General features: G+C 43.0%; 1 protein-coding gene across 5 annotated transcripts in view; it reads left to right on the forward strand.

Moving 5' to 3' along the window:
• EYA2 (EYA transcriptional coactivator and phosphatase 2) overlaps nt 1–13,954 on the forward strand; it is a 272,105-nt gene that overhangs the window by 211,874 nt on the left and 46,277 nt on the right. For all 5 annotated transcript variants that reach the window (XM_063076219.1, XM_063076213.1, XM_063076199.1 and 2 more), the window contains one exon: nt 9,407–9,496. In XM_063076219.1, coding sequence (XP_062932289.1) covers nt 9,407–9,496 — 90 coding nt within the window. The remainder of the gene's footprint in view (nt 1–9,406; nt 9,497–13,954) is intronic.

Below are 13,954 nucleotides of genomic sequence, written 5' to 3' on the forward strand. Positions count from 1 at the left end.
AGACCATGCAAAAATACTTTGTCCTTATTTATATAATGGGGTTAGATTCTAAGGTCAGATAATTAGAAACAGTTTTTTACAACATGAGTGTCCAGCAGGAGATGTGAAAGTTACGTAGAATATGGGACAATTTTTCATTATGTACACCTTCCCATGGTGCATTCTAAGACATTGACATCCTCAGCACCCTCAGATACCACTACCCCCCCAATTATTATGACAACCAAAATACCTCCCAAATTTCCAAACCAGTCTCTAGGAGAAGGTGCCACATTTGCTGAGAACCACTGCCCTAAAACTTGTCCATGAAATGATGTGCCCAAAAGAACAGCATTTGGTAATTTTGTAATTGCGTGCTGTCATAGGTAGACTAATGACTCCCCAAAGATGTCCACGTCCTAGTTTCCAGAACCAGTCAATGTTATCTTACATGGCAAAAGGGACTTAGCAGATGTGATGAAGTGCCCTCAACATAATCACAAGCATCCTCATAAGAGGGAGGCAGGAGGTCAGAGTGGGTGGTAGGAGATGTGATGACAGAAGCAAGAGGGTGGAGAGATGTGGGGAAGGGGCCACGAGCCAAGGAATGCAGGCAGCCTCTAGAAGCTAAAAAGGCAAGGAAACTGGCTTCTCCTCTGAGCCTTCCAGAAGGAATGCAGCCCTGTCAACACCTTGGTTTAAACTTCTGATCTCTAGAACTGTAGGAGAATAAATGTGCATTGTTCGAAGCCACTACATTTGGGCTAATTTGTTACAGCAGCCACAGGAAACTAATACTTGTGCTTATCTTCATGGTCAGCTTCCATTTATGGTGAGTGGAACAGGTTTTCCATTTATGTTCACGATAACAAGTTTCTTTTTAAACTAAAATACTAAGTTAATCATAACAGCTGCTCTATAGCTTGGCAGAACTTGCAAAGAATGGCCATGGTTTGGAAAAGATGACGATACTTCAAAAAGTTCATGGAAAGATTTGTATTATCTTTCAATTCTATTCTTCCGTGAACTTTTTGAAATACCCCCTGTACCAGGTTGAACTATTGCGTGGAGATTTCTAAGTGGGGGGAGTTTTCTGTTGGAAGATTCTGGACGCTACTGCTTTCTGCTAATAATGAATCCTAGGTGCCAGGTGTTTTGCAAGACACATCACACCACACACATTATCCTACAGGAGCCCTGGAAGGGACTCACCACTTGTGTTCAGATGAGGAAACTGAGGCCCAGGGAGGGTGAACATCTCCACTGAGGTAAGGTACCTGGGGAATGGAAGCCCCTGGATTTGAACCCAGGTCCTCAGCCACTTAGCATCCTGAAGATTCTTGTCTGTGACCGTTTTCATACATACCTTGTGAATGATGGAGGCAATTTGTGGTGGTCATTTGGGGGAGTCCATTTGCCCCATTAGGAAATGATTGTGTGAAGGAGAGGTTGTTGCTCTAAGATCAGATAATATCTCAGATCCTTCCGTGGTCTTGACTGAAGTCACCTTGGGGTGGGGCCAGTCAGAGGTGCCATCAGAAGAGAAGATATCTGGTCCTTATGAAGGGCTTCCTGGCAAAGTTTGGTCATTGCTAAAATGTGCAGAAGCATTTGGACTTGCCCACTGGCCAATGCCTGTTCTGGAAACACCCACTTTTGCACATACACATAGCATGCAGGGTCAAGAATCTTTTGATTACAAGTGAAAGAAACACCATGCACATTAGTTTAACCCAAAAAGGAAAATGTGTTTGCTCATGTAACCAAAATGTCCACAAGTAGACTTAAGGCATGATGGGATCCAGATCCTCTTTTCTTTTTTTTTCTTTCTTTTTTTTTTTTTTAAAGATGACCAGTAAGGGGATCTTAACCCTTGACTTGGTGTGGTCAGCACCACACTCAGCCAGTGAGCCAACTGGCCATCCCTATATAGATCCGAACCTGCAGCCTTGGTGTTATCAGCACCGCAGTGAGCCACGGGCTGGCCCCAGATCCTCTTTCCTGATAGTTATAGCTAAAGTCCTGGGGCCAGTTCTCATGGACTCAGATTGGCCACACAATCATCTCTGAACCAATCACTATGATTCTGGCTGTGCCTTTGTTATGAGATCCCCTGGAAGGCCAATAATGGGTATTTTTTCTTACTAAAAATTAACTACCAATTTACAGATATGAAAGCTCATTCCCAGAGAGGTTAGGTGATCTCCGCAATATCACACTGCCTCCTTTGTTAACCAGGTGGTGTTTTTGAAGATTTCTAATAAAGACACTGTGTTGGGAGTCCCCAAGAACACATTCAGACTCATTGATTTACTACTAGAAGGTCTCACAAGACTCGGAAAAGCTGTTAGACTCCCAGTTACAGTTTATCAGTAAAAGGACACAGGTAACTCAGCAAAGGAAAAGGCACCTGGGGTGACATCCAGGAGACACCAGGCACAACCACCCAGCTGTCACTCCCAGTGGACCACAGACACTCCACTTAATTCTCCCAGCAACAGTGTGAGACAATATGTGCCACGTGGTGACAACAGGGAAGCCCACCTGAGCCTTGGTGTTCGGGGTCTTATTGGGGCTCAGTGACACAAGCATGTAGGGCCTACGTGACTGACCTCAGCTACCCAGACTCCAGCCCCCCACCCCAGGCAAAAGCAAGCATCACCATAAATCACATCATGAGTATAAACTATCTTATCAACTGGAATTGTGTGGCCCAAGAGCTCAGAGCTTATCCACCAGGAGCTGGCCAAGTGCCAGTCCTGAAGATAAGCCTTTCTTAGGAGTGTGCAGGGTTTGAGTAAGCCAGGCCGGCTGAGTTAACCCTTTCCCACACAGCCAGTCTCTAAATCTTCCCAGCAGGGACCCCAAAGGAAACCAACTAAATGGCTCAGCTCAAGTGGAGACCACCAGATACTGTAGATATCTGGTGCATTTGGATGTTCCATGGGGAATGGCATGTCCCTTTTGTCCAGCTAAGCCATGGAGGCCAGACCCTCCCTCTGAGCAAAGCAGCCATGGCAGGCTTCAGGGCAAAACGAGAGGATTATGGAGTCTGGAGTCAGATTAGACCTGAGTTTCAATACCAACACTTCCTCTTACAAGCTAAGTGACATCGAATAAGTCACATGGTAACAACAGTAATAGTAATAGCAATATAAATAGTAGCTGTTACTTAGCTAACATTTATTCAGCACTTGCTACGTTCCAGGTATGGTTCTAAGCTCCAACAGTAGTCACAAAATGTTTAACACGGCACTGGCCAGCTGCAAAAAAATAATAATAATAATACGGTTACAGTAAGAAATACATTTTATACTATGACCCATCACACACACATACACAACACACACACAGACACCCCAACTGAAATAGAAGTTCACCATTACAGCAAATGATGGACTCTGGTATCTTGTTATTTATTCTAGGGATCAGCAAACTTTTTCGGTAAAGTGTTAATAAATATTTCAGGCTTCAGGCAGGGCTCTATGGTGAAATGTAATGTAATGTAGCATGAAAGCTACATTAAGTGAACAAATGTACTGCTATGTTGCAATAAAACCTTATTTACAAAAACAGGCAGCAGGTCTGTATTTGCTGACCCCTGAAATCTATTATATTTCTTCCAATCTTTTTTTTTTTTCCCCCTGAATGCTGGTCATTAAACTTTCACTCAAAGGATTAAAACCTACACTTTGAAAAACTCGTTTAATCTTCATAACTCTATCAGTTAAGTAAACCCATTTTACGGATAAGAAACTGAGGCACACAGAGGTTAAGTAACTTGTACGAGGTCATCCACCTGGTAAGAGGTAGAACTGGCCTTGATCACAGGCAGTCTGGCTCAGAGCCCACCCTTTTATCCTCTCCTCCAAAGCACTCAATAAAGATTAGCTATCAGGATGACAATGCTGATTCAACCAGGACTGTGAAGGAATCAGAAAGACCACAGTTACATAAACAAGTCTCAGGATGAAACTGGAGCATGCCTTCCTTTTATTCAAAGGGTTGCGATGCTGATTTAATACTATGTGAATCTCACTTGTTTGAATTGAACACGTTTTATAGCCATCTGCTTACAAAAGTGCTAAAGGCTTAAAACAGAAAACTTGGAAAATGCAGAAAAGGAAATTCTTTAATGGACAAGTAGAGTTCTGATTCATTAAGACAGCATTTTGGCGTAAACTTTGACTCCTCGTTTTGCAGTGAAAACGGTTGCCTCCTAATCTATATGGATCGGGAAATAGACTTTTAATATAGTGGAGTTGCTTGACAGAAAACAACTGCGGCAGTCTAACCCTGAATAACTTTGGCATTCGAATTTTGAAAGCTCCAAGAATCTACATTTCCTAGAATCCATTTTCTTTGTTCATGTTTGTGTTACATCAGATTAGTTTTGTTTCTGGAAAGACTTTCTCTTTTTTTTATGCTCTTACCCCCTCCCCTCCATCCAAGAAGTATAACCATACATCACAAGGTAGCTCAGTGATCCACTAGGCAGATCTTTGCGCAGCAGCCCATATGGTGAAAGGCTCTGCCATCCTCCTCTAATTAAGAGAACTTCATCAAGAATGCGTAATAATTAGGTTACAGAGCTGCCATCCAGGTCCACAGCGTCTGCCCCGAGGGGCGATTCCAGTGCCTCCTCACCAGCTCGCTAAATGAATGCGTACGTAGCCCACCATGCCATCATCAAAACCAAACCCTGAGAAATCTGTAGAACATTAGGGCACGTTGGAAAACTCTGCAGTGCCTTCGTCTGATTTGTACCTTCTCTGGGAAAGAACCACCCACAAATTCTCTAGTCAAACAAAAATGACATTCCATCCACCCCAGCCCCCCAGCCTCCAGCACAGTCCCTTCAAGGACGAGTTACACACTGAACCCTATTTTGGAAAAACTCCCTTTTCTAAGTTCTCCATTCTGGTTTAAATTGATCTATTTTTAAAAAGTGGTCCACTTACCTTTTGCTTGCTTAGGAAATTAACCACTGATTTTTTTTTAAAATCCGTAAAGTATGTAGTGATTAAGAAAATGGTTTTCATGTGAATGGCATGTTAAAGGCTTTTGTGCTGTCTGATTTCCGGTGCTCCAGCTGGGTTAACAGAAACAGGTTCTTTGCTGAAGGGTTTGTGGAAGTGGACTAGAGGATTTCCACAATAGCCAGCGCTTGTGGAGTTTCTGCTGCATACCAGGCTCTGGGCTAGGTGTTTACACACATGCTGTCTCATTTAATCCTCACTGCAGCATTAGGTGGTCGAGGGATCAGAGTGGATTTGAAGGGGTCAATGGCCCTTTATTAGCTGAACAGCATGGTGTGGAGGCTCCCATATTTTAAGCTTTTTTTGACTGGAAGAAGTGCTGGGCCAGACTTTCCCTCCAGCCTGCACTGGGTGACTTAAGCCAACAGCCCACGGTGGTGTGTTTATGGACCTGTTAGGGATGCATTCTGCAGGCAGCCCGAGATGAAACTGATGGTTTCCATCTTCCTCTCACTCCAGGTGTATTTCACATTAATTAAAACTGAGTCCCCACCAATTTTATTTATTTATTTATTTTAAGTTTCTGTCTTTGCAACTCTGGGAGAACATTTTTTACTCGGATAAAGTGGTCTGACCTAGGGCAACATTCTGTTACTTAACTCCATTGTGAATTTCTGGAGCTATTCCAAGACTTTTCCTCCTCTGTGCAACTAGTTTTCTTATCAAGTTTCTTGAAAAGAGGTCCCACCTACGTAGCTTAAAACAATCTAATAGGCAACACGTAAGCAGATTTTAGGAAGACCAGAAATAACAAGAGTGCTCAAGGAGTAAGTATGTTGGGTGTTCTAAAGGCTGTCTACAAAAACATCTGGTGCCTTTTTTTTTTTTTAATTTTTAATTGTACACTGTATATTTGAATCCCTTCTCCTTTAAAAAATTTTAGACCATGCTAGATAATGCTAAAGTTCACTTTGACCATCACCTCTAATTCCTATCCCTCCTTTGTACCTTCCAGAAGTTACTACCGTTCTGATTCTGGGTACATCCTTTCAGATATTTATAAATATATAAGTACCTGTGGGATATACATAGTAACATTTGATGTGTTTCTAATAAAGTGTAATAACATGCAGCATATAATAGATAATCAGAATTTTTTTTTTCAGTCAACAATATGTGTTTGTTTGTTTGTTTTATGTGTCCGTGTTACTATGTAGATATCTGGTTCATTTCTTTCCATTGCAATTTAGTTTTCCATTGTATGAATATACTGCATTTTATTTTTCTGGTCTCCTTTGCCTGGACAGCTAAATTGTTTCCAATCTCTTGGTATTTACTAACAATTCTGTAATGAACATCTTTTGACATGTCCCTTTGTTCATGTGTTTGAGTTTTTCTCTAGGATAATGAAAAGTGGAATTACTGAGTATGTTGCCCATTATTTTAATTTTTGTAACCCAAGAAATATATGCATATAGTTTAGAATTCATATAGCTCTACAAAGGAAAGTATATGAAAAACAGCAGTCCCCAATGACCCTCCACCCTTTCTTTCTGCCCCGAGGCAACAACTTTCAAGTCTTGCTGATTCTTTTGGTACTTACCTCCAGATTTCTAAGTAACACGCTTATGTTGCTACTTCTTGATTTTTTTTGTCCAATTTAGGCACGATCTCTGGCTTCCCAAAATACAAAATAAGAACTTAGCTCTCCCCCTTGCTGCCATCACACACATGCACTTTCTCCCAGTAGTAATCAATCATAATTTGAGCTTTATCTATAGACAGCATTTGCTTTCTTGTAACTATACAAATACTTTTTACAGAGAATCCATTTTGTATACAATAATAATTTTTCCTTCTCTGGATGCTAGCCTGGGAGGTGACATTTTTCTTAATAAATCCTTTCAGCAGACACGTCTAGATGGAAGCTTCTTCTTGCTTCTTGTGCAGCACATTGAGGCTGGTCACTGGGAGATAGGTGCACAGACAGCCACGTCATGAGGGAGTGCGCAGTTAAGCAGAGGTGAAACGGTTTGGGTATGAGTAATGCATGGAAAGACCCCCAAAACCTTTGCCCGGGTCACACACTGATCCCCTCCTAGCCCCTGAAAAGTTTGTTTTTCTCATTTGCTCTTCATTTTTCACCGAGAATGCTGCCCCGCTGACTTCCAGCCAGGACCTGCAGTGTTCAGCTTTGGCTCTGGGGTCCTGATGAGGTGTTGTGCCTCATGGTTGTGTTCCTGGCCTGATTCTTCACAGTTGTGTGTGTGAAGCTGAGATCACCAGCTGCAATTTTTTTTTTTCCTTTTTTTTAAGGGTCAAGAAGGGTTTCTGTCATTAATTATTTATTCTTACAATAGAAGTGATACAGCCTCTCAGTGAAAAATTCAAACAGGAAAAGAAGCCTACAGAGTGAGGGTACAAGGTGCCCCTGTCTCCTCTCCCGTCCCCGGCCCCTCAAGTCCTCCTCAGAAGCAGCGTTGCTCTGGAACCAGATTACCTGGATTCAAATCCCAGCACTTGTTAGCTTGTGTGGCCTTGAACAAGTTATCTAACCTTTGTGTGCCTCAGTTTTCTACTCTGTAAAATGGGAAAATAATAGTGCTCACCTCACAGAGCTTTGTGGGGAGTAAATGAGTTAATGCTTGTAAAGTGGCACAGAGAAAGCACTTAAGAGATATTAGCCAGGAATATCACTAACAGAGTGTTGTATATCCTTTCAGACCAGTGGTTCTTAACCTTGGCTGCACATTGGAATCACCTGGGGAACTTTGCACGTCCTGGTGCCTGGACCCCACTCTCAGCAATTCTGATTTTATTGGTCTGGGAGAAGCCTGGGCAGGATTTTTAAATGCTCCCCAGAGCACTATAGTGTGCAGCCAGAGCTAAAAACCATCATGTGACCTATTTTCCACATGTATCAGTTAGGATAGGTGAGGGTATGATGCAGTAACAAACATCCCCAAAATCTCATCTACTTCTCAATCTATTTCTCATGTATGGTACATGTACTTTGTGGTCAGCTGCACCTCTGATCTACATCATCTTTACTCTGAAATCCAGGCTAGTAATAATAATCTAGTATAGCTTTTTGTTTGTTTTGTTTTGTGGGTGTGTTTTTTGTGGCTGGCCTGTACAGGAATCTGAACCTTGGTGTTGTAAGGTTGTGATCTACTGAGCTAACCAGCCAGCCAATAGAATAGCTTTTATCCAGAATATTTACCATCTTGTGAAGTGGGAAGAGAGAGCATGGGGAACTCTGATCAGAAGCGAAACATAACTTCCACCCATGTATCTTTGACCAAAGCAAGTCCTATGGTCATACCTGAGTTCAACCATGAGGGTATATCAGGAGCTGGCACTTTTTCTGCAAAGGGCCAGACAGTAAGTATTTTAGGCTTCATGGAACATACACAGATACTTCAAAAGTTCATGGAAAAATAGAATTAAAAGAATACAAATCTTTCCATGAAGTTTTTGTAGGCCTCTCTTATGGTCTCTGCAGCAATTGCTCACCTTTGCCTTTCTAGTGCAAAAGCAACCATAGGTAATACAAAGTTTTTAAAAAAAGGTAAAAATTCCTAATTCATGAGCCATACAAAAACAGACAGCATGCCAGATTTGGTCTGGAGGCTATAGGCTGCCAACCCATCGTATCTCGTACTCCTGCAGGGAGAAGCACCTCAGGGAGGGACCCCAAATACAGGTGAACAGCAATACAGTCTAACATGCTTTGTTTATGGGGGTGGGGAGGGAGACAATAGGACTTTTATTGCACAATTGTGCAATTATCCTATGATACAACTTGCTTTTGTTACTTAATACCATAGTTTTTTAAAACTGTATTTCTTGATGATAGTTTTATATTAGCAGCTCTAGCGTTACTTCATTTGCCATCTAGTTTCCCCTGGCATGGAGGTACCATATTGGGATTTTGTTTATGTGTTTGTTTTTTTAATTAATCCTGAATTATTAGATAACAGTGATTTTTAAAGTGTCAGGAAAAGTAAGGCAGCATGCGTAGAGAGATCACTGGAAAGAGAACCAACATCCCAGCTCTCCCAGTAGTTTATAGTTTATGCTACTTTCCCTGAAATCTTCCAAGCCTCCCTAAAAACTAAAACATGGTGAAGATACCCCCTGAAAACATATTTTCCAAGAGGTCCTCTTTTATTAGAGCCATTTCTGTAATAAGGGTCTTTGCAACACTGAATACGGCTGCAATTCCAGGGGTATTTTCCAAGAGATTGAAGTACTGAATAGGGTAAATATAAATGGTGGGAAAACTAGAAAACTGGCCCCACACAGAGACACATTTCAGGCTGCGCATGAGCCGTGCAGACAAGGAAACCCCAGAACTGCCTTCCAGAGGTGGGACAGGAGGGAGAAGGAGGTTGAGATGACAAAGTCTGCACTCGCATGTGACTTTCCCCTTCTCTTTCCAACAGGACACCACGACGTCTGTGCGCATCGGCCTGATGATGGAGGAGATGATCTTCAACCTTGCAGATACACATCTGTTCTTCAATGACCTGGAGGTTTGCGGTTGCTGGTTTCATTTAATATTTGCCATATTTAATCACCTGCATCTGGTTTGGGGTGGGGGGTGGGGGGCTGCCTTTCCTTTCTTTCTTTTTCTTTTAGAGTCTTGAAACTTTTGCTAGCATCCCCCAAGAAGGCACAAAACTGTGGCCAGTGACAGTTTATTGGAAACACACTTGGCCGGATTATCTCCCTGGTTTTCCTCTGCAGTTAATGGGCTTTTCTCCCTGCTCTAGTGGTGTCCACTGGCAGTTTTACTAATCCAATAAAGGCTATGTAGTTTCTTCCTCCTGAAATTTGCTATTTAATAAGTTTATTAAAGCAAATTAGTGCAGATCCTCCTGGGTCAGTAATAATTAGCAGTGGGCCAGTATGGAAGCTTTTAAAAACAATTTACATTCCCCTGAAAGCATGTTTTACAAAGAGAGAGAGCGAGCAGAGGGAATATGATTATTTAAAGTATCTGCTCCCAAGCCCCTAAGCAAGATGCAAGGGAGGTAGGAAAAAGGGGGAGAGATTCAGAAATCAATTTAATTCATTTGTTTATACCCAGCCTGTGTTGGAAAGATTCAGGAAGGACTTCAAATGGAAAACATCCTTAAAATAGAACTATTATGGCAAAGGCAAAGGGATAAAAAAAATATGTAATGAATAAGGGTTAGGAATTGTACCAAAAAAATCCAGGCTCAGGCTAACTACTACAGTCAAGTTCAGAGTTAATCAATGAGCTTCCTAGTAGCCAAAGCGAAAAAGGGAATACAATGAGTTACTTCCCTCTAATGAAAGAGCAAGCAGCTTTCTCCAAGGTGAAGAAGGGTTTTTGGCTAATAAAATAATTAGTGTGGGGATCTTCTGGCTTTGTAAATTATATTTGCATTATTGGTTCAACAGATTGAAAAAGGCAAACTAAATAAAGCTGTATATGAAAGAACAGCCATATTTATCCTAGTAGGAATATTTTTTTCTCAGCATCTAGAAAATCCCTAGGGACTAAACTGTGAAGTAGAAATATAAAGGCTATGGATTCCAAATCTGCTGTTTATTATACATTTAGTGTTTCAAGATAGTCAATTAATTGCCTTTTGCCCATGTATATTATGTGGTCTATTTGCAATTGTTTTTTTTAAATGACATTAAAATAGTAGTTTATGTCGAGAAACATTAGTGGATGTGAATTGTCTCCCCACCTGTATTTATGGGTGTTGGTTCAACTGCTTTGCTAGTTGCAAAGCTATGTTACCAGAGCAAAAGTGTATTTGCAAACTGTGTAGGAACTAGAAATTAGGAATAAAACCATTTTCTTTAAAAAAAAAAAAAAAAAATCTGTTCAGGCTAGCCCAGGGCATTACTAATATTTATCATCAGGAAAGGAAAGGATTCAGGTTTTTCTTTCTGGTCTGCAGGTCTGGAGTTCCAGAGAGGGAAATCTTTGTTGAAATGATCAGTCTGTGTTCTGCCCAGTTTATGCAAGCCACTTGGGCCTCAGTCCTCCCATCTATAAAATGGAATTGATGTTTTCTGCCGAAAAGCGTTTCAAAGAGAGCATCTAGGTAGAAACTTGTTGAGGAAGAAAGAGAGCTTTGGATTAGGGGAGAATACCTCCATCAACAAGGCCCAGGGCTGTCTCTTCAGCCAAATGCAATGTGCAGGCTCCCTTTACAATGACCTCTGAAGACTTGGGGGAAAGAGAAATGGGAGAGAAAGAGAGAACAAGAAAGAGAGGACTTATGAGTTCAAAATGAAAACAAAAAGAAACCCATGGCAATTGAATTCAGCAAGTATTTACAGAGCCTAATGTAGGACAGGAAAGATTCAGCTGATCGCAAATATCAAAACCCAACTTGCTGAAGCAAAAAAAGGGAAATTATTGGCCCTTGTAGTTGAAAAGGCCAGGGTAGGTTTAGTTCTTGCCTGTCTCCCCCATAGACTGTCAGTTTCATGAGAGTAGGGACCACTCTGTCTGGTTCACCCTAAATCCCCAAGGCCCAGGCCGTAAACAACCAAACAAGTTCATAAGCAAGATAGTTCATGATAATGAAAAGGATGTGAAGAAATAAAACAATCAGATGTGAGAGCGAGTGATTACAGGGATGGAGGAGAAGGCAAGGCCTTTTGAGGCGGTGACACAAGCTGAGTGATGACAAGGGCCTGGCCAGAGGGAAATCTGGGGAGGTAAGACAGTAAGTGCAAAGGCCCTGGGGTGAGGCAAGCATGAGATAATCTGGGATCAAAGAGAAGGCCACAGTGGCCCTAGTACAGTAGTAAAAGTACAGGGGCGGCCAGGATAGATGAGTCTGGAGAGGGAGATGTCATAGAAACCAGAGTTTATTCTAAGTGCTGTGGACAGCCATGGGGCAAGAGGGCATTGAGCAGGAAAAGCCACATGGTCTGGTTTGTGTGTTAAAAAGACCACTCTGGCTACTGCATAGAGAATGGGCAACAGGAGGGGAAAGGTGGAAGCAGGGAGATCAGCAAAGAGGCTACTGCAGTGGTCCAAGCAAGGAAGAAGAATGGGCTGGATCTAGTGAAAGAAGATGCAGGCTTCGGGATGCAGGTAAAACCATGTGGACTTACTGACAGATCAGACATGGGGGGGTGAAGGGAGAGGTGGCAAGGACTCCAGGGCGTGGCCCATTTACTGAGATGGACAAAACAAGGAAGGTGTGTTATGCAGTGGGGGGATTTGTCCTTCTGTCTTGGGCACATGGGGTTTGAGATGTCTGTGACACCCAAGTAAAGATTCCAAATCTGCCGGCAGATAGACCAGTTTGAAGCTCCAATGCAGTAAAAGCAGACATGTACATAGTAGGCGCTTTGTCGATCTTGGTTAAACCTGCTGCTCAGAGCCAGGTATTTTGCAGGATTTGGTGTTTCAAGCCAATGTCTTCAGTCTCGCCACTTCTGCTGCTTCTCTCTGGCATCCTAAGTCGAAGTTGCACCTCTTGAAGGAGGATCTTAATTACCAGCTGAAGCTACTCAGGGAAGCCAGTTTGTTTTTATTTTCTAAATTTTTTTCAAAAATGTCCCTAATGCCAGGAGCCCCCAGGGCAACTCAGCAGAATTAAAACCATGTTACATGATGGAGAAGTTACAACTCACACAAGTGAAAACATATTGTTTGTTGGTGCAAGGCAGCCCCTGTCAAAATCTAAAGAGCAGCCTCCTGTACCTCCCCATGGAGGCCGCGTGGAACCAGGGAGGGGAGCCGCCTGCAGGAAGCCAGCTCAGGGCCCGCTCCTGCATGAGTGATCGGGCTTAGGGAATAAAGTCAGATCTCTGTAAATAAGGGGTTTCGTTTCTATATCCAGCAGCTCTTCATGTAGAACTTACAGCTTGCCAGGCCCTTGTCTAACTGTTATGAATTCAGCAGCAAACAGTGCTCTCTGGGTATTGACCTTCCAGTTGAGAGGCAGACAGACCATAAACACCTGAATATATAATAAAATGTTAGGTAAAGTGCTCTGAAGAGAGCCCAGGAGAGTCAGGGAGGAGGCTGTCACAGGGGTTCTGATTTTCCTGCTATAACCAGATCTGACATTTCAGCAGAGACCCAAAGGAGGTGAGGAAGGGGGCCTTATGGGAAGAGTATTCCAGACAGAAGGAGCAGCAGTGCAAAGGCCCTGGGGCATGGTCAAGGTTAGCAGTTTCCAGGAACAAGGAGGACGCCAGTGCAGCTGGAGGGGAGGGAGCAGGAAGGACTGTGGAGGGCAGTGGGGGGCTGGGTCATGGTAAGGCTTTTGGACAATATCTGAGGGTTTTGAGCAGGAAAGTGGCAAGACATGGCTTACAGTTCAGAGGCTCCCTCTGGCTGCCGGTTGGAGAACAGACCACAGGGGCGACGGGGAAGCAGGTGTCTGCACTGGACCAGTAGTTCCCAGACTCCCAGGTGAGAGAATCTGTGAGGCCTAAGGACTGTCAGGGACATGGGAGGTGCTGAGCTCGCCATATCTCAGGATATTGGGGGTGTGTGCCCTGAGTGTAGAGCAAGAGCCTTCTAATCAGTTCGATCTGCCTTTGAGTCTTGGCTCCACCATCTTTTGGCTGTGTCACCTGGGTAAGTCTCACCATCTCCTTGAGCCCCAGTTTTCTCATCTGTTAAATGGGTGGAAGAAAAGCCCCAACCTCACAGGGTTTAACGATGAAAGGAGATTTGTGAAGGCCGTTGGCACCGAGCCTGGCACACTCCATGCCCAACACATGAGCCTTTCCACCAGAGGGCTGCATGTTCCCCGGGGCTGCACAAGGGGAGTTCACATGGTGCCGAGGCAGCTTTTTTAATTGTGAGATATTCATTTTACTATGAGTTAGAAAAATATGACTAGCTTGCCCAACCCCTGATTTTACAATAGCCTAGTAACAGTACAGGCGACACAGGGACATGGCAAAGATTGTCATGGTGGGGAACAGCCCAGCCCCAAATCACAGACAATTGCAAGAGTTTGCATAAATATCGA

Source organism: Cynocephalus volans, chromosome 1, assembly GCF_027409185.1.
Source record: "Cynocephalus volans isolate mCynVol1 chromosome 1, mCynVol1.pri, whole genome shotgun sequence".
Classification (NCBI taxonomy): domain Eukaryota; kingdom Metazoa; phylum Chordata; class Mammalia; order Dermoptera; family Cynocephalidae; genus Cynocephalus; species Cynocephalus volans.